The 26,511-nt window shown below is 41.2% G+C and overlaps 1 protein-coding gene across 2 annotated transcripts in view; it reads left to right on the top strand.

Annotated features, from left to right (window-relative positions):
- Window positions 1-26,511, top strand: part of pde11a (phosphodiesterase 11a) — an 86,574-nt gene that overhangs the window by 35,763 nt on the left and 24,300 nt on the right. Inside the window, exons 3-10 of one of the 2 annotated variants that reach the window (XM_064327285.1) lie at window positions 7,603-7,692; window positions 8,412-8,552; window positions 9,264-9,328; window positions 16,131-16,263; window positions 16,753-16,828; window positions 19,508-19,575; window positions 21,941-22,033; window positions 24,687-24,737. In XM_064327285.1, coding sequence (XP_064183355.1) covers window positions 7,603-7,692; window positions 8,412-8,552; window positions 9,264-9,328; window positions 16,131-16,263; window positions 16,753-16,828; window positions 19,508-19,575; window positions 21,941-22,033; window positions 24,687-24,737 — 717 coding nt within the window. Of the gene's footprint in view, window positions 1-7,602; window positions 7,693-8,411; window positions 8,553-9,263; window positions 9,329-16,130; window positions 16,264-16,752; window positions 16,829-19,507; window positions 19,576-21,940; window positions 22,034-24,686; window positions 24,762-26,511 lie in introns of both variants that reach the window. The other variant, XM_064327284.1, reaches the window with a different exon arrangement.

Genomic DNA, 26,511 nt, shown 5'->3' with positions numbered 1-26,511 from the left:
GCCGACGGAGCTGTGATGTTCCTTTCTTATGATGACTAGATCTAGTTGGTGCCAGGGACCTGATCTAGGTTGCATCCATGATGTTTTATGTTGTTGGGTGGAGAAGACGTTGATGATGCAAAGGTTGTGTTCAAAAGGAGCTCAAGGAGCCTGTCTATTTTTTTCCCAGTAGCATGGGGACCAAGGAGATGGGCTAAGACTTGGAGACTGTCTTAGCCTGTGATGTTTAAGTCACCAAGAATATAATTTGTACTTGTTTTGGGATGTTCAATTCAATTCAATTCAATAGCGAATGGTCACAAAGAAACTTTACAGAGTAGCAAGGCAAGAGCAAAAAAAAGCAAAAAGAGCAAACAGAGCAAACACCAGGCCTGAACGCCCAAATAGCAAGTACATAAGGAAAAAAGCCCCATGTTGTCAAGATAGAATCTAGTTAATTGGGGAAAAGATCTTTGGTATCTGGGTTAGTACTTATTGTTGGAGCACTAAAATGTTAATTGGTCTTATGTAGGTGTTTACGCAGATATTCAGTAGCCTCTCTGAACCGCCTCAAGGAGGTTGCGCCATTGCAAGAAAATTGTTCCTGACTGCAAATCCTACACCATATTCCCACTTTTTGATTTTCCGTGCCAAACGTGTAGTTACTTTCTTTGATGGATCCAGTATCAGCAAGCCATGTTTCCTGAAGTTCAACAATTCACTTTTAACCAGAGGAGTGCAGCATCCATCATACCTGTCTTTCTAGGACATTTTATTTTGTGGATGTTGCTGCGTAATCCATAGTCATCCAGGAGAAAACATTTCAGGTTGTTGGGTGCACTATATGCTTTTTGGTTTTTTATTTGTGGTTGGTTTTATATGATTTTTATTCCGTTTATTTTGTTTGTCAGGTATACATGTTTATGATTTGTAGTTCAGGTAGGTGATCCCTCAGATACTCAGTTTACGAAGGATTAGGGTTGCCAGACCAGGAATGTCCTGTTCTGAAATTATTTGTACAGGTCCAGTTTGGGGTCCAAACCAGAAAATGTAATGTGAATTACAATGTAAAATAAATTGTAATTAATTAGTGTGTCAGTGACTCCCCTGTCCAATAGAATGGTCACCCAGTCCAACATCAGGTCTGAGAGTGACCCCAGCCAAAACTACTTTTAATCAAAATTACAAGTAGCAACTTGTAATTTAGTGGAGCACTAATTGCTTACGATTAGGATAAATATCAAGAATCTCTGACTGATGCGCAGACTTCAAGACTTCAACTGACTGAAATTGATTGATTGATTTAAAATTCAAAAAATATTTAATTTATATTGCATTCATTTTTTGACCAATCACTTATTTTTTTCATAAACTCTGTTCAGACTAACAACACATACCAAATCTGTCATCATTTGGACTTACTGTTCATGAGAGTCTTTTGGTATTTAAAAAAATTCTAATCAGCAACTACAAATTATAGCTGGAGCTTATGGGCCCTAGAGGCAAAGATGTCAAGCATGAGGAGATGCACCGACATACAAAATTTGACAATTCTAGGATGAATGGGATGGCAGGACTGAGGGTTTGACTTTGGGACCTGATAATAGCACCCCCTAATGGTTAACTCATGCCACTTCTTTTGTCCAGGTTGCACGTGGACTGTGCTATATACGTGTCAAAATGCACAAAGTTACCAATGTTTGGTGAAGTTATTGGGCAAAATAGGGGATAAAAATAGTAATAGGAACTTCAGCAAATACAATAAGTTTGCCTTGATTTTTAATTAAAAAAATTTCTTTGTAGTGGAACCCTAAAAAGGTTCATCTAAATACCAGTATGATTTTAAAGGCTGACTGTTTCACCCATGTACCAGTTCACATGAAGTGAATGAAGATAAGGTAAATCGTGTTTCTCACATGTCTTATACGCCTTCTGGCTACTGAGGGAATACAGAACAGAAAATGGAACTGAGAACAAATAGATGCTGAAAGCACAATTGACTGTTGTTGATTACCGAGTGCTTGTGGGTCAGTTAGTTTCATTATTAAACCATTCTTTACTGATCAACCTGCAATAGAGCACTGTGATCCGTGGGCTAATGGCTCTCATTTAAAATATGCTTGTGTAGTGGCCACTCTGACAGAATCCAATTAGAGCAACCGGTGCTTTACACAAATGCCTCCTTTGGCTTTGCCAAGTGATCCATATTGTGTTCCCACTGGGCGTGGTTCAGAATCAATATGATCCTGCTGGGTCCATCAATAGGCAGGAGCCACACTACTTCTGCTGGTACCGCTGAGCACTGCTGGAAGGACCGTGGCATTTCAAAATTGCCAGAAATTGACTGAAAATAGATTTTTACTAAGTCTTTTTAAAATGTATTTTGCTTATTTTGTAAATGGGTGTTTATATATGTGTTGTGTGTGGGTGCATGTGGGTATGCAAATGAGTAAGCACACCATCATGCCTGCAGTTCAATAATGCAAAACACTCTAATTTCAGCATACTTAATTGATATTAGACCTCTCTCATTTTATATTAAAATATGAATATGTGTAGGTAGGGAAATGTGAATGAACGTTTAAAAAAATGAAACAGTTATTTGCTTTTTGTGTAACAAATTGCGTAAATCAAGTGAATGTTCAGTCAAGCTATCTGGCTATGAGAAATCAGCCCTCGCCATCATTTGAACATTTGTCCCAGCAGTAATGAGATGGTTAGCTAAGTAGCTACATGTATAACTACAAAAAAAGAAACAGGATGGAACATGTGCTAAATGGACTGAAAATTATTTTTTTGTTAGCTAAATAATTGCCATGTGATACAGGGTCCCAAGAGTTATTTATATTGATTTCCCTTACTGCCTTCCAGATAGTTACAGACTATTGTATGTCCATTCAGAATGTCCACCGCCATGGCAAACCAGATTTCCTGGTGCTTAATAGTTGGCTCCATCTGGTCTTTACATTGCTTGTCTAACAAAACTTGTCCAATATAGCAACAGATACCATGGCTGTGCGGCCCTATACTAAGATTGTTTGCAGTGACTAGAGATAAATCAGTGGTCACTTTGAGTTCTATGTGGATAATGTGGACACTACCTCAAAGTCATAATGATATACATTGGAATATCTGGAAATTAAGATTTCAATATGGAAAGAACCATAGAGAGCGGTGTTCTCTTGTCAGGTCCATGAGGATTTTTATACAGATAGATTCATAGTCTCTCATGTGTGCTACCCACTGAGAATCTTGATTTCAATTTTTATACAGTTACAAAATAAGAATTGGGATTTAGCATTTGCAATTATACATGGGACAGAACTGTCGTTATGAATTTTTAAAATATTATTTGGAATCAAACATGAATATACCGTGAGCTCCATAATGTTTGGGACAAGGATGTATTTTTCTTGATCTTTGATCTAGCTCTGTGCACCACAATTTTAGAATTATAATCAAACAATTCACATGTTTAAAATGTTCTCAGGTTTAAGGGTATTTTTATACACATTGCTTTCATAATGTAGAAATTACAGCACTTTTTACTCATAGCCCCCTCCCCATTTCAGGGCACCATACTGGGACAAATGGCTTCACAGGTTTTTCACATTAGTCAGATGTGTTCAATTGCTTCCTTACTGCAGGTATAAGGGAGTTTTCAGTATCTAGCCTTGATTTCATTGCCTTTGGAGTCTGTTATTGATGTTTGTCAAGACGATGACCAGAGTTGTTACAGTGAAAGTCAAGGAAGCCATTATGAGGGTTTAGAAATTAGAAGAAGGACAAACCTTAGGCTTTCCAAAATCAACTATTTGGAACATCATTAAGAAGAAAGAGAGCCCTGGTGAGCTCAGTAATTGTAAAGGGCCTGGTAGGCCAAGGAAGACATTTCCAGTTGATGACCAAAGTGTTCTCACCATAATGAAGAAAAATCTGGCAAGAGCAAGTTTGGAGGCCAAAAGCAAACTGCCCAAGATACAAAGCACACACTCTCTTCTGTGAAACATGGTGGTGAGGGCGCTATGGTTTGTACACATATTGGCTCACTTGTCTTCATTGATGATATAACTACTGATAGCAGCATCCAAATAAATTATGCAGTGTACAGAAGCAGCTTATCTGCTCAGGTTCAATGAAATGTCTCCAAACTCATTGGATTGCACTTCATCCTACAGCAAGATAGTGACCCCAATCATACTGCTATAGCAACAAAGGAGTTCGTCAAAGTTAAAAACTGGAAAATTCTTGATTGGCCAAGTCATTCACCCGATCTGAATCTGCTTGAACTTGAACATGCGTTTCATATGTAAACGTAAGGCAACTAGCCCCTGAAACAAGCAGGAGTTGTAGATGGCTGCAGTACAGGCCTGGTAGAGCATCTCCAGAGGAGATACTGAGCACCTGGTGATATTTAGGGGTCACAGACTTTGAGCAGTCCTTGCCTGCAATGGATATATGGCAAAGTACTACACATGATTACTTTCATTCACATAACATTAATATGTCCCAAACATTATGGTGCCTGAAATGGGGGGCTATGTATATAAAGTGCTGTAATTCATTTCTACTTGGTGAAACCAAAGTGTATAAAAATACCCGGAACTGAGAATAAGCACTTTTAACCACATGTCAATTCAGTTCAGAGTTGAATCAAGACAAATGAGTTTTTGAGTATCACTGTGGATTGCATATCCATATTTAATCCATGAACTTTACATCCATGTAGAAAGAAAAAATAAATACTAAAACGTGCTGTCATTTCTACATGGTGCAACCAAAATGTATGAAAAAATACTATTAAATAAAAGCTGAGAATCTGCACTTAAACCACTTGTGAATAGTTTGATTACAAATCTAAAATTGTGGAGTACAGAGCAAAATGAAGAAAAAATATGTCTTTTTCCCAAGCATTATGGAGCTCACTGTATATCTTATGTAAATTTGAAAGATATTTTCCACTTAATCCCCCGACAGAGAGGCACATAGTGAGGAAAACATTTTCTGGCGTGGCCCAGCAGGCATGTAGAAGGGACCCATTTATTTCAGACTGACAGGGTATCTGGGCATTTCCTATCTCCATGCTTCTTCTTGCAAGGGACCGGGCTAGATAGAAAGCAGAGAGGAAAGATCCGGACCAGAGGGAGTAAACAGAAAAGGGACCCACAGGAAGATGCACATTTGAATTGACACAGAATCTCGCGCACCAATCAGTTGTGCCCAGAGGGCGAGCCGGCGGCGTTGCCATCCACGCGTCGTAGATACGCAGCGGGCTCGCCTTCCATCGCCGTATCCTGCGCGCTCTCTGAGGAGTGCAGTAATACATCACTTCAGCGTGCCGCCGCGCTCGCTGCACTTTTATCCGCGTAACGGGGAAAAGCTCGGAGATATTATCTTAGTCTCCTGTAGAATACGTTTTTGTCACGATAATAACAGTTTTAACAGTCACTGTGCTCCCACCCACCCGCTCACATTTCATTTATTTTTTCAACCTACACCTTCCCAGTTCCACAAGAGCTTGAAGCTCTGTTATGCGACACCTTGTTTCCTCCTCTTTCTGCTGTGCACCCCCACAGACTGACACTGTTTAGCAAACTGCAGTTTTGAGGGCCGGACTAGAGACAGGTGTGTGTGTGTGAAAGCCTTTGAATCAGCAGTGGCAAAAATGTCAAAGACAAAATGAATGAGTGAATGAAGGAACGGATTGCATTTATGCAGTGGGATCTCAGAATCTCAAAGTGCACTATACTTAGCCACTACCAAACTAGCGCATTGCTGGGTGATGCACGGCAGACATTTTGAGACGATTAAACAGAGGATGATAGAATGGCCAGATTGAGAACAGTGGGTTGGGAATTAGAGCGGCCTTCATCTATGTGAATAGAGTCATCTTAATCTATGCAAAAAGGACTAAGCTATATTGATTGCTTGGCAAAGGGAATCGTTTAAGTATCTCCCATGCAAAGCAATAGGATCAAAGAGTTTGTCGATGGATTCAAGGTGATGTGTTCATCCAAATCCCCACAGACAACAAAATATACTTTTCAAGCTGAGTTATAACTTTGATTTACTGTGAGGTGTGATTGTTCACACTCTTGAACCTGTTTGAATGTAGTAAATTTACCGTGCTTAAAACAATTGCACAATTTATTCAATACCAGTCTGGTGCCTGAGCACATACTGCAAAATTATTATTAGTATTAGTGGGAGAAATAGTACTGATGAATGTACAGCACTTTATTCCACTGATGGAACAACAGATTATTGGTTGTAACTTGTCCCCGCAGTCTGCATGGCAGGCACATGTACAGACTGATGGTAGATTTTAGACTGTAGTGCCACAATCAGCACTGCCATGGCCAGCATTCAGCCCATAATACACTGATATCCAGTGTCATGCCTTGAGATGCATTTGGAGAAAGGCACTATATAAATCCAGTTAATCATATAAGTCATAGTGTGGGTTAATGGCAATATTTTGATCTTTTGATCTTTTTTTAGAACATATCATACAAAATGGAGGTTGATGGAACCTAGTTTAACCTTATTTTTCATTGAGGATTGTGACAACAATCAGCACAACAGAACCCTCCACCTCCTGCTACTCTAAACAAAGCAAGGAGCATTGCTTGCATGAGAAAATTCCCAACATAATAACACATAGCCATGGCTGTTACATCAAGCGCAATGGAACTATCCAGCAATGTGTCATGACGTTCAAGGTTCCTGACCAATAAATCAATGATTTTCCCAGTAAGTACAGCAATGTCTTTATGGAGAGACCTCGTCTAAAGCATGCCTCCGCAAACACCATTTCAGAGGATAGACAGTCTGCTTTCCAAAACCTACCACAATAGATTGGAGGGATGCGATATGCCTTACAATTAACTTTTGTAGGAAAATAAATAAAAACCAAATTAGGATCTCAAGTTGCTGCCCCAGGGCCTCTGGTTTCACACTTCAGCAAAACAGACACCGGTCGCTGCAGTCAACGATTTAGCAGCTGCACTTTATTGGTATTGACAGACCAGATGTTGACAAGGCTGTTTTCTCTGTAAGAGCCTTTGTAATAGTATATTTACGGGACAGGGTGGCATTGAACACCGGTGCATTAAACGCGGGCCGACTGCCTTCTCTGTGCGTGCGCCAAACCCAGCTTGAGAAAAGACGTCATCATATCCCCCAGAGGAAAGCAGCCTTGAAAAAACAATAAACAGGATAGGAAATGAAACGGCCCCCTCCATGAATATTTGAAAATGGTGACATCAACTGAAACCATAGCAGCACATGTGTGGCTTTGTTGTGTGAGCCTCCTGTACTGGATGCCAAAAAAATCACTGTAAAAAAAAAAGGGGGGGTGGGGGGGTTGGGGGTGGGAAGAACCCTCCGGGGAGAGATGTACCCCAACGAAGGCAATCCTGTCCTTTTAAGCTGCTGTCAGCCCCACATTTAGCCATTGGTCATTTCATAACTATGATGAGCTCTCCCCCTACCTGGTCCTATTAAAATATGGTTATGCTCCCTGAGTTCCATGCGCTGAACTCGGGGAGGTGTTTGTGTAAAGGCGTTGTTCCAGTGCCTATCTCGCCTGCGTCTGACTCAAGCCCCCCTTTTTTTGCTCAGGTGCTGCAGATGTACCTGCCTTTCTGCGGGATCGCCATCTCCAACGCCCTGCTCTTCGCTGCCTCCAGGAAAGAGTACGACAGAAGCAGGGTAAGGTGCTGAAGCCGGTCCATGCAGAGAGACAGGGACAAACTGCCCCCCTCCCCCAACTCGCACCCACCCGCCCACCTCTCTGCTGACAATAGAGTTTAATATCAGCCTCTCATCGCCAAACTCAGCATCTCTGTAGCGGGGGGTGGGGGTGGGGAGTCACGCACACAGGCTGTCTCTACTGGGGAGGGGGGGCAGCGGGGAGTGTGTGATCTGGGGTATAAATCTCACAGGCATTCTCAGAGAGGTTACCGCATTGATCTGTGGAGAGGGGGCGGGAGCGGGGGTGTAGGGATAGAGGACAGGAGGCCATTGAGAGGAACGGTTTACCACTTTCGCCATCTTGCTGCATACTGTAATGGATTTTTTTTTGGACCGGATTAGCGGGCTAACTGACCGCCTTCAAAGTGTAAGGGCTTTTTCTGCAACATAGTGCAGGAGCATTAGACCACATCCTCCTTCAGTAAAGCCACATCTGACCATTTCTGTATTTTAAATTGACTGATCAGTCTTTTTATGGGCTGAATCAATTTTGGGATATTGCACTGGAATGCTGCCATGTTGGGGGGGGGGAGGGGCGGGCGGGGAATGACATTTCCAGAGCACCGCAGAGCAGCTCCTGAGAAGAGCCGAAGATGTGATGGATGTGCTACGACAGATGTGTGGAATGCAGTGTTAGATGCAGGCTGAGAGGGCGCTGTGCTTTTCGCCGTGCTCAGGCCCTGCTGGAAGTGGTGAACGACCTGTTTGAGGAGCAGACAGACCTGGAGAAGATCGTGCGGAAGATTATGCACCGAGCCCAGACTCTGCTGAAGTGTGAGCGCTGCTCAGTGCAACTGCTGGAGGATATTGAGTCACCGGTACACTTTAAATTTAATACCGCACACTCCACACCACACTCCCCACATTCATACCCCACACTCTATATTCATACCCCACTTTTAACTTGCCATAGTCGTACCCTATACTCTATATTCACACCCCACCCTCCACTTTCCATAGTCATACCCTATACTCTATATTCATACCCCACCCTTCACATTCCATAGTCATACCTTATACTCTATATTCATACCCCACCCTTCACTTTCCATAGTCATACCCTATACTCTATATTCATACCCCACCCTTCACTTCCCATAATCATACCCTATACTCTATATTCATACCCCACCCTTCACTTTCCATAGTCATACCCTATACTCTATATTCATACCCCACCCTTCACTTTCCATAGTCATACCCTATACTCTATATTCATACCCCACCCTTCACATTCCATAGTCATACCCTATACTCTATATTCATAGCCCACAACATATTCTCCACATTCGTACTCCACACTCCACTGTCCATAACACACCTCATATCCTGTGGGTCACTCTCCCACAGCTCAGATGTTTCAACCCGACACCTCCAACATATTTGGAGCTGCAGTTTCAGTCAGAAACTAAGAGTGTGTAAATGTTCTGCCATTTATCTCAACAAAACAGTCTCTGCAAAACAGAACTGTAAATGTGGATAAGGTAAAAAAAACAAGACTTAAGATCTTTATTTTCAATGTCTTGCAGGTGGTGAAATTCACGAAGTCCTTTGAACTGTTGTCGCCTAAATGTAGTGCAGACACCGAGAACAGGTAAGGATTTAAATATGTGTACGTGTAGGTGTGAACACATTGGTGTTTCTCCAGATAAGATAGAGTATACCTTTGGTTCATACCCGTGTTGAGTGACAAGCTGCAAGAGTCATCTGCTGAACTGATGACAAAAGCTGCACCAACAACACATTTCAAACGAGCAGTATATGACATTTCCACGTGCCTGTTCAAAGACCACTTATAAATTGAAAGACTTTCAATTACTAGATCATTTGACTAGATCATGCGCTCAATTATGTAACCAATTACTGCTACTAGAGAGGCTGGCATCCATTACTACAGAGCAGAGATGCCTGGTGGTCCTGGCAGTGCTCTAAAATCTAATTTGGACTCTGGGATGCCTACTTTTCAGATTAATATTTCAGGCCCAGACAATTGTTTTTTTAGATAAAATATCACAATAGAATGTGCCATTGCATATTCACTGAGCTGCTTATTCTTATGTTCAAATGATCAGCAACTAAACACAATAAACACCACTTTATCTTCTGGGATAGTAAAACCTAGCAATGGAAAGATTTTTAACCCGTTTTTCAACCCAGACAGGATTTTGTTTCCTCCCAATTTTGGAATGCTCATTTTTATTCATTGGCCTGACTCATTGCCACAATGTCCTCGATCACGGACAACAACACCTTCTCTTTGCTAGTGTTAATTCTGGCTACAGACCAGTTAAAAGATATATAGAAAACAAGAGGGGGTTTTAAAACTGTGATCATAAGTCACTTGTGGGTCTTTTCAGTAAGTCCCACGCGGGTGTAGTCAGCTCAACAGCAGGCATCTGGAAGTGTCCGCAGGAAGAGGAAACGAGTCGTGCTCCTCAGAAGAGCATTTTCACAACCAGTGCTTGTTCCTGACATAACTGCCGAGCCAATCTTTCAGCTTCATTTCTCTGCTCTGTGGCACAGTGGAACCAGTGCTGCTCGTGCTCTTGTGATTACACATAAAAGCTCCGCTGAATTGTGCTCTCTCTCTCTCTCTCTCTCTCTCTCTCTCTCTCTCTCTCTCTCTCTTTCTCTCTCTAAGAAATGACAAGGGTAACAGGACTACCAATAAGAATATATGTTGCCAAATGTTCCAACTCAGTAAATACCATGCTGTTACACACTGTAGGATGCTGGCACTTTCCCTGTCTGTGGGCTTCACATGTGTATGGAAATGGCTCAACCTGATTATGATGCAGGCTGCTCCCACTAAAAACAAATGCCGTAAAAATTAAATATTTATTCAGGTGCAGTCTCGTGGTACAGGCCATTACTGATGGGCCCATTTATGATCCGCAGCAGTAAAAACAAGAGCAATTAAAGAACCATTTTCACAGAATAATTTCGTAATTAGTGAAATATCAGGTGGCACTGTTTGCAAATGCAGCCTTTTCTGAAGAAAATGTAAGCCAGCTCTAAACTGGCAAATCATTTGCACTATGTTTCTCCCTCTCTGAAAAACACCACAGAATACCACAGAAATAAAAACTGAAGTTTAAAAGTTAAAATAAGCTGCTCTGATGATATTCTATCAGGTTGTCTCCAAAAGAGTCGGCAAAAGATGTATGCGTTTCATTAAATGAATATAACTGGAGTCAAATGCCTGGCATGAGATTTTCATTTATAGTACCCAAGAATGGCCTGCCCCTTGGGGAGAATTATATTGAAGTGTACTTCTGTCCTGCCAGCAGCAACACAGCAGCAGTCTGGAGTGAGACTTATACTAACTTACCACACTCATTATACCCCCACACTCATCTGCTGTACCTACTGAGCCACTAAATCGGCAATGTGAGATTTCATTTGACTTATATACTATCATATGCAAATTAAACTTCAATACTGTGGGGTAAAAAAACAATATTGGAATAGACATGTTTAGAGAACTAGAGCGAAGGGATACGGGAGGTGCCAATAAATTGGTTGGCAAAGAATAGAAAACGACACAGAACGCAGAAATCACTAGCAGCAATAACAAGCTTGTGTAGAGTTCAAGCCTGTGAATGACAGTGGCAGACTATTACACAATTAAGCCACCTTTTTACTTGTTTATAATACTCATTGTTATGCGTGAAATAGTCATTAAGCATTGATCGTTTTTAGAGGGGGTGTTATGGCAAGGCTACACCACATGCAGGGGCGTGTGTATGATATGTGTACTAGGGCTGGAGGAACATGTCACTATTTGTATTTGTATTTGTTGAAACAATAAAATTATTTGTATTTGTATTAGGATAAAACCAGAAATAGGCATGGCGTAAACCGGAAGTGGGTGAAGTTTAACAAGGAAGCTGTATAAAATGCCCAAAATCCCATATTTGTGCCATTATAATCACTGACACTTTTATAACACTGAGGTAAACAAACAGTCAAGTTTCAAACATAGCTGAAATGTTTTTATAAATGAAAACATATGTTACTCATCCTTACTCTTAACCGCATAGTATGAATGGCATGAACCCTACCAAATCTGAAAATATGTCGGTGGCGTTATCTCCACGGAGTTCTAAGCCTGTCATTTCTATTATTACAGCATTCACAATTTCATCCCCACTCTAAAGACTTTATCAACTTAATCACACGATTTCAGTGAATGAATTTCATGTGATTATATGTGCAAAATTAATTTCAATAGCGCTTGACTGGGAAATATCGAAGTGGCGTTATTCTGTTGTCAAATACCATACGGGAGTAGACAAGTACATGTTCGCACCTGGGTAAAAGCACCTGTTGTCTAGTGTCTGGTGAATTTTAAAGACGCACTTATTTTAAGGCCAAATATTTAGGAAAGCCTTTGAAGGAGGGGGATATAGCATTTATGGCGTTAGAGTAATTTTAATTATAAAGTCCCCAAAGCATGGCGTCGCTCTGGCCTATCTGTGTGTGTGTGTCTAATTGAGAAACTATGTGCTGACTTCTGAGCAAATCGCCTCAAAGAGATGGGAAAAAAGATCCAAATCCGTATAATATTGGCCAAATTCGGGGGGAGCAAACATTTGGAGAGAACGCATCATTTGAGTGTTGCAGAATATGGTATTCATATTCGGCACCATCTCTACTGTGTACTGCATCTATCAGTGAAGAGTAGCCAAAGTACCGTTATTAAACAGCTATGAATAAGGAGGTGTACAACAGCCGTGAACACCGGCCGTTATTCATCTAACTATTTTTTCAGCTCGCTGCACGGTGTTTATGCGCATACAGTTTCTTTGAAATATTGGGCATATGATCAGGGGTGTGTTCCAGAAAGTGGGATTGGGTAGTTATCCGGATGTATTAAGTCAGTAAAATATAGGAAAATCCTGAATGATCCGTTCCAAATGCTCGGATCTGAGCCACTGTCAGTTACTTACTATGGTAGGTTTCGCTCTGAAACGAACCTGCCACCAGGCAGGTTAACTTGAACTGACCTACCCAGCAGTGTTTGGTGGGATTAATTAGGCAGACGCATCACCTAGTAGGTGAACTTCATCTGATCATTCGCTGTAAAACAATATCTCGTAAGGAAATGGTGTAAAGACTGGCAGCAACGGTGCCAGTGAAAATTGTACTGCCAGTGGAAAAACTGTATGAAATCCTGTTATTTTATGGAGTGGCTGTTAAAAAACAAGTCAGGCCTGCTGTCGTTATTCTACATGACTTGATAGCATTTGGGGGAAAAGTGAAATCCTGTACATTTTTACAAACCTTTTACAGGAAAATACTGTTTTTTATGTTTTGGAGGAGCATGTGGATGTGGGAATTATTCACCAGGGTTTACATCGCAGCAGAATAATTAGACCATGATTAGATGTTCTTGTTCATTCAGACCTAGAGTATCTTCATGAACGTTCTCATTTGCCCTCCGCTCAAGAGACAATTGGGCTTATGATTCAGCATATTATTCACCTTCATGGCCTGCCCCTCGGCCCCTCAGTTCCGCATTGTACATTCAGTATTTTAAAATGCAGCTAAAAATACTGAAGGGCAACCCTTCTCATTTTTGTACTGGCCTGGCAGAAAATAAGCATAAAATCAGGGGCCATATTCAGGAAATCTCTCAGCGTAGGAGTGCTGATGTAGGATCAGTTTCCTGTGGCCCATAGCCTGACCTTATCCATTACTAGTTAAAAGGCGAGACAGCCCAGCAGATTCTGATGGATGATGAAAATGCGCCGATTTTATGAAAGAAGCTTTCCACTCGGCTTTATTGTACTTCAGATCTCTTTGGTGCTCATGTTGAGATGAATTCTTTCATGATAAAAATGCTATCTTTGTAATGATTAAGTTGATCTTATTCCATAACTCATTTTAATTAGTTTACACGAATGAAGAGAATGCTGTTGCAAGAGAATCTTCACAAAATCGGTTACAGATGATGATGATCATGAATATTATTATCATTATTATGAACTATTTTTAATTAAAGATTATTCATGGGTATGTTTATTAGAACAAAGTACATTTTGCATTCATTCCCGAAAACCCACATTCCTACCCCACACCTCCACGGTCCATGGCACAGTTCATTCCCTCTGCCCCAGTCCCCACACTTTACATCCCACACCCCAACCTCCATATTCAAACCCTACATGTTGTGCTATTTCAATTTCATAACATCATTGGTGTTTGTGTTCCAAGATAGAGGTTATGTTAAAATAAACACATGTTGCCCCTTATCACTTCTTCTGTTTTGTTTATTGGCTGCTACACACCCTTTCAGTACCATTGCCCTGAGTTGTCTTCTCACAGTGGAAGAATTGATAGAAACACTGATGGATTTCTTCAAAACTGAAGGAAGAGTGGAGCTTGATTTTTTTCCCTATCTCTCAGGGATAAAATCTTTAAGTACTTTCTTTCTGATGGTGATAGTTTTGGTGGTCTACCAGTTCTTGCACGGTTGTTAGGAAACCCATGTTCTCTGTGTCACTTGTTTTTTCAGTAATATTCCTTTGATATTCACCTTCCGTATACAGTTGAATTATATTATATCTAATTTAATCAGAAATATCTCCTTTAGCCAGTTTAGATGCACATGACAAAGACATCTGCAAGGCAGGCAGGGTATGTGTGGGTAGTTGTTTGTTTGAATGTTAGAGTCACTTTTGAAGGCAAAGGGTTCTAACATAATGTCATTGACACTTTTGGTTTGGTTACACCTTTTATAGAGAGGACATGGCTATAACTTGTTTGTTGCTTGGATGGATGGAAAAATTAAAGTGGTTGTAGAGTACACATAAGAAAGAGTGGACCAGTACTGATAGATTTGATATTATATGTAGTGGTGGATGCTTAGATATGTCTGATCCTTGGTGTTGAAACAAAAAGGTACGGAGCAAAACAGTTCTAAAAGCAAGTGTCACTAAATAATTCTTAATGCTTATTTTTTGAAGGTTTCATGAAACTAATGTTAAGTAGCCCATTGTCACCAACAGTATTGTTATTGCGTGTGGGTTTATTTTTTTAAGGATGAAGTTGAAGTTATATTTTGAAATACAGAGCTGGAGAAAAACTCATGCTTGTTTGGTTTGGTGTCTTTTGTTTTGCGTGAATTGTGTGACATGTTTTCCTGTCGCACAGATGGAAATTAGTCTGCAGCTAAACTGTGTGTGACATTTCATAATTGTAGCCTACACGGTCCCTGATAACATCCATATTACTCAATGACATGTGCTTCAATAAGCTCACTCAGTCAGTTGTTTGAGATAAGGCATTACACTGGGTTAATCTTGGAGCTGTTTCCTATATGACTTGTAATGGAGAATGAGTATGAGAATTTGTGTTCAAAATGTTATGTGTGATGTATCACTTTGCACTAGAATTCAACCTCCTTTAAAAACAGTTGAGTCACAAATTTTGTGTTCAAACTTATTGTGTGAAGACTTTAATTTATGTTGTTTTCACTTTATTTAACAGACAAAAACACATATTTTGTTAGTTAAGAAATGGTCGTGCCATTAATTGGTGTACTCAGTGCCATGACTCATTGTCATTATCACAAGCACAATTACAGCTGGCCAAATTAATGTCAGTTTTCAAGGTTGCTTCCCATGAACTTTGCGGTCTGAGTATTACCTCTGCAAGACATTAATGTCCAGAGAACTAAAAATAGTTGCATGTGCAGGGAAGAGAAGTGAACAGTCCATTTTGGCGCTAGGCCACTGACACATGTGACTGCCCTCAATGTTCTGATCTGAGCAGCTACGCTTCCACAGCACGCTCCATTTTGTGATTGCCCAAGGTGAGATAAAATATTAATGATTTGGGCTAATGCTGCTTTATATATATATAAAGCAGCATTAGCCCAAATCATATATATATGTCATGATTAATAGAAGGCTTTTTTCCACCCTCTGTTAAGATGTAACAGATGCCGGGCACCTCTGGCGCAGAAACACCTACATAAAGAATGTAGGAATGTGGGACTGCATGCAGCGATTATTAAATATTTACTGACGCTGTGAAAACAGCAGGCCGCACGCTGGGAAAAGTAACATTACCCGCTGGACCTGTAGGGCTGGCACACGAGTGTCACGTCGCCATCTTATAGGCATCTGACTCCCCTCTTTATATTTCCCTAATCACATTCTCTGGACTATATATCCAGTGATTAAATAATGCATTTAATATTCAATTTCAGTAATTCAATTTAAACACTGGCCTCTGGTGTTTGTTTCATGCTACTGTTTCCATTTGTAATTAGTTCTTTTTCGAGTGATAAAATAATAAAGGTGTTGTCGAGAAACACTATGGACATCCTATTTGGCATTCCTGTGCAGAAAGTAACCCCCATTTCGTGATTGTATTTTGCATCCCAGTTTCAAAGACAGCTTGGAGAAATCGTCTTATTCTGACTGGCTTATCAACAACAGCATCGCTGAGCTTGTAGCATCTACCGGTCTTCCTGTGAATATCAGCGATGCGTACCAGGACCCACGCTTTGACGCAGAGGTAAGTTGCTTTTATAGGAATCGTGGGAACTTGGAGGTTTCAGATTTCTTCCTAGAACAGATAATGGTCGTTTGGTATATACTGGACATCATTAACACCATCTGCACTATATAAACCTCAGGCTTCACTGCAACCAACCAGTTTATTATGCAAAGATGCACTTGCCCTTTCCCTTTTAACTGGAACATTTTATTGACCTACACACTCATTGCATGGTAATTTTTGCTTTTCAAAAATGTTTTTTTTCCACAAAGACCTTTAAATAGCATACTCCTTATTTTATACATTTGAATCTTTTTCATTTGGCATTTTAATGTGCTAAAAGCACTGATTGAGCCCTGTCATAAATCTTTCAACAAAAAAAAAAAAAAAAAATCACACAGAATGAATAATAGTACCACAAATAATCTTTGGCTTGGTGTAGATCTGAGCAATCAATCGCGAGCCTCTCCAGTACCCAGACCCGGCGTTTCCCCAATCTGCTTGCAGGCTGATCAGTTCTCTGGCTTCCACATCCGCTCTGTGCTTTGTGTGCCCATTTGGAACAGCAACCACCAGATAATTGGTAAGTTTTGCGTCCCTTTTGTCAGTGTCTTTACCGGGCCATTAGCTGCGGCGTCACAGGTCCTGGGGATTATTGCATGTGACAGGTGATAAAATGCAGGTTTTGTCTGCGGCCGCGGGGCGTTTTCGTAATGAGGGAGAAGCACTGAAAGCCCCGTTGTTGTATTTGTGTACGATGTTATGCGAGGAATTCTTCATCCTAAATGCATTCGTGAGAATTCTTTCCACGTCCCCAATCAGGGGGTCCGCGCACGGCGTATCGGCGTCTGCCGCTCCGGTAAAGCGGCGCTGGTGAATAAGTGTGCCGGGTGCACGGAGAGGGCGTGCTGGCCTGCCAGCTCACGCTGACGAGTGGGGGCGTTCGCACCTTCGGCGACATCGCATTCCGTGCCCCTCATCGCACCGTAATGCCGGTAAATCATTCATTGGCTGCCTGGCGCTCGGAGGCCGGTATGGATGCTGCCAGCCGAGATGCTGAGGAGAGGCTGGGCTCCTCTAAGATGGCCTGCTGCAGGCTGTCAGCTCTGTTTGAGCTCTAACATATATAACAGTGTGTGTGTGTGTGTGTGTAATTTAATGTGACAGCAGGAGTACACGTGGTGTATGTATGTGCGCGAATGCCTATGTATGTGTGTGTAAGTGTATGTGAGCATGTTTGTGAACATACTGTACATACATGTATGCGTGAGCACGTACACTCACCGGCCACTTCTTTAGGTACACCTGTTCAACTGCAAACTGCACCCGTTAACGCAAATATCTAATCAGCCAATCACATGGCAGCAACTCAATGCATTTAGGCATGTAGACATGATCAAGACAATCTGCTGAAGTTCAAGCCATGCATCAGAATGGGGAAGAAAGGTGATTTAAGTGACTTTGAACGTGGCATGGTTGTTGGTGCCAGACGGGCTGGCTTGAGTATTTCAGAAACTGCTGATCTACTGGGATTTTCATGCACAACCATCTCTAGAGTTTACAGAGAATGGTCTGAAAAAGAGAAAATATCCAGTGAGCGGAAGTTCTCTGGGCGAAAATGCCTTGTTGATGGCAGAGGTCAGATGAGAATGGCCAGACTGGTTCGAGCTGATAAAAAGGCAACAGTAACTCAAATGACCACTCGTTACAACCAAGGTATGCAGAAGAGTATCTATGAATGCACAACACGTTGAACCTTGAAGCAGATGGGCTACAGCAGCAGAAGACCACACCGGGTGCCACTGCTGTCACCTAATGAAGTGGCCGATGAGTGTATGTGAGTGTGTACACGTATGTGTGAGCGTGTGTGAGTGTGCGTGTATACTGGCATGTGTGAGCACATATGTGAGTGTGTACATGTATGTGTGAGCGTGTGTGAGTGTGCGTGTATACTGGCATGTGTGAGCACATATGTGAGTGTGTACATGTATGTGTGAGCGTGTGTGATTGTGCGTGTATACTGGCATGTGTGAGCACATATGTGAGTGTGTACATGTATGTGTGAGCGTGTGTGATTGTGTGTGTATACTGGCATGTGTGAGCATGTGTTGGGGTCAGTATCCTGCACTGTATCCACACAGCAGGAGCCAGCCTGTGGGGCTCTGCACTGCTTGATGTGTAGAGTACAGTATGAAGGACGTGTTTCCTCCTGCCTGGTTACTGACAGCCCTCGCTGTGAATGCTCCAGGTCTGGTGCGCACCCAGAGTGACTGCATCTCCACACAAACTGTGATTGAAAGAAAAGGCTTTGGGGAGTGCATTGTGTAAGAAAAGGCTTTGGGGAGTGCGCTGTGGGTGTTCTTGAGTTCTTGAGAGTGTTATTCCAAGGTGAATGTTGGAGAAGGGCCACTCCTAACTGATGTTAAATGGGAACTCACTAGCAGCTACCAATTAGGATTACCAACACAGTCCTTGATATTTTTAAACGAGGAAATAGACTGAAGAGGGTAGCCTGCATTGGGCAGTGATCCAGCCGTCACGGAGGCCCTTTGATACTCAAAAGTAAGCGCGCTACAAACGGAGCTCCCGTGTGCCTTCAAAGGCGACCCGATCCTGAGATTACTGAAGGTTAAAGCAGTAATCTGTGCTCTTACCAGGGCGAGAAGTCACCCCTCCTGCATTATCCCTCTGCGTTATGCAGCAGTGCACTTCTGAGACCGATGAAAGCAAGGAGCTGCTCTGGCGGCCTGGAGAGCAGACAAAAGAAGCGCCAGGAGAAAAGCCCTTACGTTTTCATTAGCAAGGCCCGGGGAGCAGCTCCATGCATTGTTTTATCAATGATTTTAATTAATACGTGGGTGGGATCTGGGACTAATTAGGACTCAGAGAGTGGGAATGGAGTGCTCTTACAGCGCAGCAGACAAGTCAAACTCGATAACTGGCTGAAAAAAAAAGAAAAAAATTATGAAGGTACCCTTGGATTGGAAAGTAATTTGATGAGAGGGAGATCAGGGTTCGAATTACGGGGGGGATTGGAGGGGTCTGAATCCCCTAAATTAAGACTTGGACCCTCCCAAAAGAGGTAAAAACAACAGGTTGGGGGTGTCGAAACATTTATATATCCTTCTTACCTGTAATTGTAAATATTACAATATATTTCCCATCAATGGCGTCACTAGGGTTGGTAAATTGTAATATTTAATATTAGGGAGATTATGTATGCAGGGCTCCACATCGTCTTCTCTCTGGGTGTCTTGTACAGGTGTGGCTCAGGTGCTGAACAGACTGGATGGGAAGCCATTTGACGACGCGGACCAGAGGCTCTTTGAGGTGCGAACCCCATAGTGGGTTCACCACTATTCTTACCTGTTGTTCTGAAACAAATGAAGTCCTTTTTAATTACAACATCCAAGCAAATTAGTGAACATGATGACATTTGTACATTACTGTAAGGTGAGCCAGCTGGTTTTCAGAGTGTAATTATACCCACCAACCAATATACTATTTTACCTCTATCTACTATTAGTCAGGGAAGTGAGTATTAAGTGAAATACTTATTTTCTGCATCCAGTGGTTCCAGCAGTCAATGCCCTTGTACAATGTTCAGCACTCTGAATACTGAACACAAGTGGTATTGCATGCTAAAACCCCTCACTTAATCTGCATTTAAAATATTTAGTTTTGTGTGATTCCATTTAACAATTATTATTGGAAATGACAATCATCAGTTAAATTGCCAAATTTGTTTATGGGGTTGTTGAACAGTAACTGGGTGGAATCAGCAAACAAATCAAAACCAACTGTAGTCTATATCTAATTAGATAACATTAAATGAAGAGCAGGTTAGGACATTTAGCATAATGATAATAATGATAAATCATATGTTCATTAATGAATGTAGGTTCACTACTTATAATTTACAAAAAGAAGGAAACCAGACAACCAGAGTTCATTTTAAGTACCAGTAAAGGGAGACACCGATAAGCCAGAACTTGCCAGAGTCCTACCCTCTTCCAGTATTAGCACTACAGGAACAAAAGGAAACAAGCTAGAAAAAACTCAAATGTTGTGAACAAACAACCAATGAACCACCACCGAAAATAAGGCTCCAGAAATAACCTTTTTTTCTGAAAGAGAAATAAAACTTTTTTCCTTCTGCCATCATAAATACTTACCTCGGCACGGATTGCTTCCCCTGATTGGTCGATGCCAAGTTAAAGTGTGGAAGGGGGCTCATTTATGATAAGGACTGGCTTATGTAAAAGCTGGCAAATTTACTTATTAATTAAATTGACTTTAAGTTGTTGAAAGCAGGGCTGAGCACCATAATATTTTTAACGAAAGATTCATGATTTTAGCCTCTTTTTGCCTTAATGACAATCAAACGTGAATATGCTGGGATGTAATTCAGCTCAGCTATTGAATAACTCTGCAAAATGGAAATGGAAATTTTTGCTTGTAACAACAGAGGTGAAGGTTGTAGGCAATAATTGTTCAATTCTGCCAGTAGTGTAATCTGTACCTTTGGGCAAAATATTATCCATGTGACAAGGCCAGTCGTATCACGCTCCACTTGAAGGTGGAGCTGCCTACAAAAATGGAATTCCACACAGGCAGGCCTCAACAGTCTTTACCTACACCGACATCAAGACTTTCAGCTGATGATTTCTATTGAATGTCACAGATTGGCATTCTAGCTTAAAATCAAAAAGGAACCACACTCCTTATGGTATGCTGTGGCCATACTGGGCCCTGAGACCCTCATAAATAGCTTCATGGTCTAATGTCTCTTCAGAGGTAATTACACTCTCCAGGAGTGGAGACGCCATGACCCCCTAGATTTGTTTGCGCAGATAAGGGCCTCAGTGCTGCTTTTAATTGCCTTTAGACATTACCTATGATATCTGTGGAGGGGAGAGAGAGAGAGAAAAATGCAGCATTCTTATGGTATGGTCAACCAGAGCAGACTACTCAATAACAACATAATATTGCATGGACCATGAACAACTTATTTGTCATATCAAGTTATGTTGTCTCTCTCTCAAAAGCTGTGATCTAAGACTTGACACTATGTCCAAGTTGCAGTATGCATACATGTATTCACACTTTGTCTTATGATGAATTCTGGTATGATGTACAATGACTGCCTTTCATACACATTGCATGTGCTTGCTGCTTTAATGGCATAGTGCAATATTTTATTGAATGAAGACATTTAAATTTATTTGTATCTCAAGGGATTCGGTATGGGTGTGTGTGTGTGAGTGTGTGTGTTTGTGTGTGTGTGTAATCCACACAAAACATCAGCTTTTCACTTCTGATGCAGACACTCAGATGCTTGAGTATTACCACTCAAGAAGTAAAAAAAAAAACAGCCCTAAAGCAAGCATTTTACCGCTTTGGATCTGCTTTCACCGAAATGGCAGTTTAAAGAGGTCCATTTTGGCCATAGATACAAATGTATTTTATCTTTTGTGTCACAGCTGAAAACAGGAGAATGCAGAAAGTGCACTTACCCGTTGATTTTATCAGTGCTTTTGGTTTGCGCCAGACAATATTACCTGTCATCTACACAGTAATCTGACTGCAAATCAAATCTTGCGGACGGTCAGATGCAGCGCAGCGTTCCGCTTCTTGTGTGCGTTGGATGTGTCCCCCGGGTCCCACGCAGGCATTGTCTCTCTTTCCTCTCCAGGCCTTTGTCATCTTCTGTGGCCTCGGCATTAACAACACCATCATGTATGACCAAGTGAAGAAGTCGTGGGCGAAGCAGTCTGTGGCTCTGGATGTAAGAACTATATTTTTTCCTATCAGCTACTTATAAATGCATATAAAGGCCTGACTGCACTATAGTGATAACTCTAAATGTAGAGAACTCCCTAAAGTTCAAAGAAAGTATCTGCGCTACAGTGATAACAGACGTTAGCCAGAAAGGTAAGAATTGAAATTGTTCGGATTCCTCTCCTAGCAGCTTTTAGGGCACGTTTCCGGCAGTAGACATGTCTAATCAATCACTGATGCGCACTGCCTGTACCTGCTGATAGTGTGTGGTGTTGATTTACCAGTGTTCATTGATAAAATGTTCTCTGCTGTGGACACGAGGAAACAAGTTAGACTTTACTGTTGTTGTTCCCAGGCAAAAAATCTTAATGAGCAATTGGCCTTATAGTCTTAGCACTGAGGTACAAGTCCAGAACTGCTGTTTTCCTGTAGACACTGTGGTGTACTTGCAACAGTAACGCTGATTGTGGTATCAATGGTAATGCATACACAGTAAAATGTCCAGTGTTAATTCAACTCTAACAGTGTTAATTCAACACATAGGAGATAACATTTGGTCCCACAATCCAGAGTGGGACCAAATATTATCTGGTAACAGTTGAATGAACACTGTTAGAGTTGAATTAACACTGGACACTTTACTGTGTAGCTGTAGTATTTCAGAATGCATAGTATAGTAAATAGTAAAATAAGTGCTAAATGCTAAATGATCCTGAACAGAGCTCCTTCCCCTGCTTCCTTTTGTTAGAGCCCAGTGCCGGTGTCCCATAGACCTTGGCATGTCACGTCTCAAGATAACTCTTGCAAGGTGGTGGTATGAGCTACACAGGAAAAGTTGGTGTCCAAGCGATCGAACCGAGGTTCTCCTTTAAAAATAACACTGTGTATAGGTAAAAAGAAACGCGTGACACTCGTTGTAAGGAAATTCAAATTTACTTAATTAATTATATTTATATGTCATCTGGACTCTGCATCATTGGCTTTTGCACTTTAGGGTTCAGATTGCGGTTTGCCTACTCCCCTTCAAATTGCATGATTGCATTCTCCCAAATTTACAAAGGACACTGCCGCAATGAGGGGCTCTAGAGGCCACCAATACCTCTACAGGGTGTCATTGCTTAAAGATAAAAAAAATATGCACCATACATGTGGAGCTTTTTAACATAATATTTTTTTATGTTGAGTTTTTGACAATTATTTATTATTAATTACTTATTTTTTGGTAGGTGAGGAGAAGGTGACCTCTTCTAGTTATAGGTCGTAACCTGTAACGCCCATGAACATGACACACAAAAGTGACATATTTGTACCCAGCCAAAAACAACAAATGTAAAGACAAATGCCTTTATGAATTACAAGTGTTATATGTGGTGTAGAATTCAGATGTTTGGAAACACATAAAGAGGCTGTTGTTACCACAATTTATATGAACCCCCTACAGAAACATAACCGTGTAGTGTAGCATCATGTCCTAATACCACCAAGGGGGCCCTGTAGAAAGCCTGTGTGTTTGGCAGTAATGGGTCGACATCTTGTGTTTAAATCGGCCTCTCGGTGCGATCAGTGCAGGCCATAGTAAATTACCGTATTTGTCCTGTTTGTGTCATGTAACTAGCGAGTGTGTAAAGTGAAAAGATAGATCCCCATTAAGACTTTCAAGTCAAGAGAAATTATTAATGAGCAGAGAGGGAAAAAAAAAGACCAGAGCTGTTCCTCAATGAAATTGAGAGTGACAATAATGAGGCCCACAATGGTAATGGGGCTCTGTGTCACAGTGCCTCTTTCACTGGTCTAACAGTGAGGAAGTGGCTGACTGGGTCGGAGCGGTGCACAGACACTCTTACGTGTGGGGGCGGTAGGGGGAGGTAGGCCGAATCTGGGGGGAGGGGATGGGGGGGTTGCTTTGAGTGACTGAGCGTGCAAATGCATTGCCCCTGGCAGCACTGAATAAACATGAGCGCATTTGATCAAATAAGGAGCCTGAGACTTAAGTGAGAGTTATTTCTCCACGGATTTGGGAAAAGGGGGTGTGGAAACGGCGACGTGGAACGTCACACGAATCCCAGTCTTGATTTCCCCGCCCGTAGAGAGCGAGGGCGAGCTTGGCGCCACGCTCCAGCCTTCTTTTACCTCATCAGCACCTTTTATTGCACCTGATGTGTTCTGATATTGCTTGCAGAGCCAGTACAATCTGGATTTATGAGGGCCTCCAGACTGTAATACGTTTATGTAATTTACGACTGGAAATAAAGAGACCGGTGAATAATTTTTCCATTTTTCATTAAACCTCAGCAGCATTTCTTGTGAAGGAATGCAGTACGTGAAGGAGTGGAACCCTGTATTACCTCCATTGTGGTGCTCTGAAAGTGCCTCTCATTCTGCTTCACTTTTAGTGACATCACTCTTAAGTGTCTTCACAAACACCTCTGCAGCCAATCGCATTATTGCACTTCATTCATGTGCTTCCGGAAATGCCTTTATGCAAAAAAACTGAAAGACTTGCATATGGCATATTCTGCATCTCTTCTATACTGAATAAGTTTACACATTTGAACTGTATTTTTGGAGTCACAGGTTAAAATTCATGGGCGTGGAAGTTTTGAGATGAAGGTGTTTCGTAAGAGGGGCTTTTGGATTAAAGGTGTCATGTTTTATTTTAGGTCCTGTCATACCATGCCACCTGTTCGAAGACGGAGGTGGACAAATTCAAGGTAAGGACCACCGGCTTGAAGGAGGTAAGTCATCGTACACTGATTTTTTCTGTCTGCACACGCAAAGTCCTCACACTGCCTCAGTTTCATCTGTCTCTTGGTGTCATAGCAAACATGGCTTGTTTCATAACAACACTGCTCACCTGGAAAGAAATAATTGACTCTCATGCCTGAATTAACCCAGAGGGGATGCCATGAAATACATTTTCTCAGAAGTCTATCTAGTAGCTTCTTTGTTTGCTTAAAGTTTGCTTGACTGCTCGGATTTAAAATGGGTACCAGAAATATTTATACTGGAGATTTATACAGGTGGCAGTATCTTATATGAACATATTAAGTGCTACATGGATGATATTTTTGAGCGCCTCACAGAGTCTACATAAACGCTCTCTGCACAGGCAAATAGTATTTACAATGTGTCTTAGGAAAATAAGATTGTTTGCATTGTTACATGAAAGATAAATCTCATGAAAAGAAGTGAATAATTATTTCTTATCTAAGCAATTGTATTGCTGCCTTCAAGTCAGTTATTAGTCTTGATAAAAGGAAATTGACAATTCCCATTCATAATGCTTGGCAATGAAAATCTCAACATTGCCCTAAAGGTTCACAATGCAATTTAACCTGTAACGGTGCCTGGGTATTTTAAGTTAAAAAGTTACTTGGGCAAGAACGTATTATGCCAATCTGGAGAGTATATTAAACAGAAGGAGCATCTCTTAACCCAGATGACAGCATGTGCTCTGTTGTATGTGTGTATGAGGGTGTATTCAATCCTTCTATTCTGTTTGCTTATTAGCATTTGTGAAACTGTTAGCCTGGGTCAAATATATTGGGATTTTAAAGCAACAGAGGAATAAGCTTTATGTAAATATGCTCAGTATATATCATCTTCATCTCTGTTCCAAACAATTTAAACAATATATAAAGTTAAGGGTTGTCTTTTACCTCTGCTAGATCGAATTTAACAATGAAAGTGATTTACATTAAAAATGCTCTACTATATAATAAAGACGTAGTGGGCATAAATCATGTTTATCTATGAAAAATTTCATGCAGTAGCTTTTTATATTTATTGTTTTGTATGCAATTATTTTTCATATTTATCTTATTATATTCAAAAAAACCACACAGGCAAAAAGACATAAAGCAAATACAGGTGATGAACAACAAAAGGAAACACAAAACAAGAGCCACATTTACACTGGTTTAGTCTACGGTCATGAAATACAGTTCTCAAAAGTGTCAAGGCCAGGCAATTTGACCAAGTGCCCTCAAGCAGGGTACCCCTGTGTTTTAAAGGCAGGTTTTCACTGTGTGTCTAGTGCTCAGATCTGGACATTTCTTATGCTCCCCGAACACATAGAGAGATCTCCATAAGACCTCAAACCTAACCCGGTCCCAATGTACTGTACATCACTACTGTACTTTACCCCTTGTTTAGCTGAGGTTATTCTGAAACAGTCCAGGCGAATAGCTTCTGGGAATTTTCATTACCAGTGATCTCAACCTGCTGCAAGCCATACACCCTTGGTCAAATCCACCTTCAGTTAGGCCATGGCACAACTTTGGTGGTGCAACATAAACAAGTCCGGACAAAAAACAATGTCTTAACAGGCTGTGTTAGCTAAGCCAAGAGGCAAGGAAATTGAAATAATATATGAATAACATTGGCGTAGCTCATAATAAAATCACTAGTTTCATATAGTTCTGTGCATTCTAACGTAATCAATGTTCTGCTTTTTTGTGATATGATAGAATGAATAGTGATTTT

This window comes from Anguilla rostrata, chromosome 3 (genome assembly GCF_018555375.3).
Source record: "Anguilla rostrata isolate EN2019 chromosome 3, ASM1855537v3, whole genome shotgun sequence".
NCBI classification, from domain to species: domain Eukaryota; kingdom Metazoa; phylum Chordata; class Actinopteri; order Anguilliformes; family Anguillidae; genus Anguilla; species Anguilla rostrata.
This window is presented reverse-complemented; position numbering and strand designations above follow the sequence as displayed.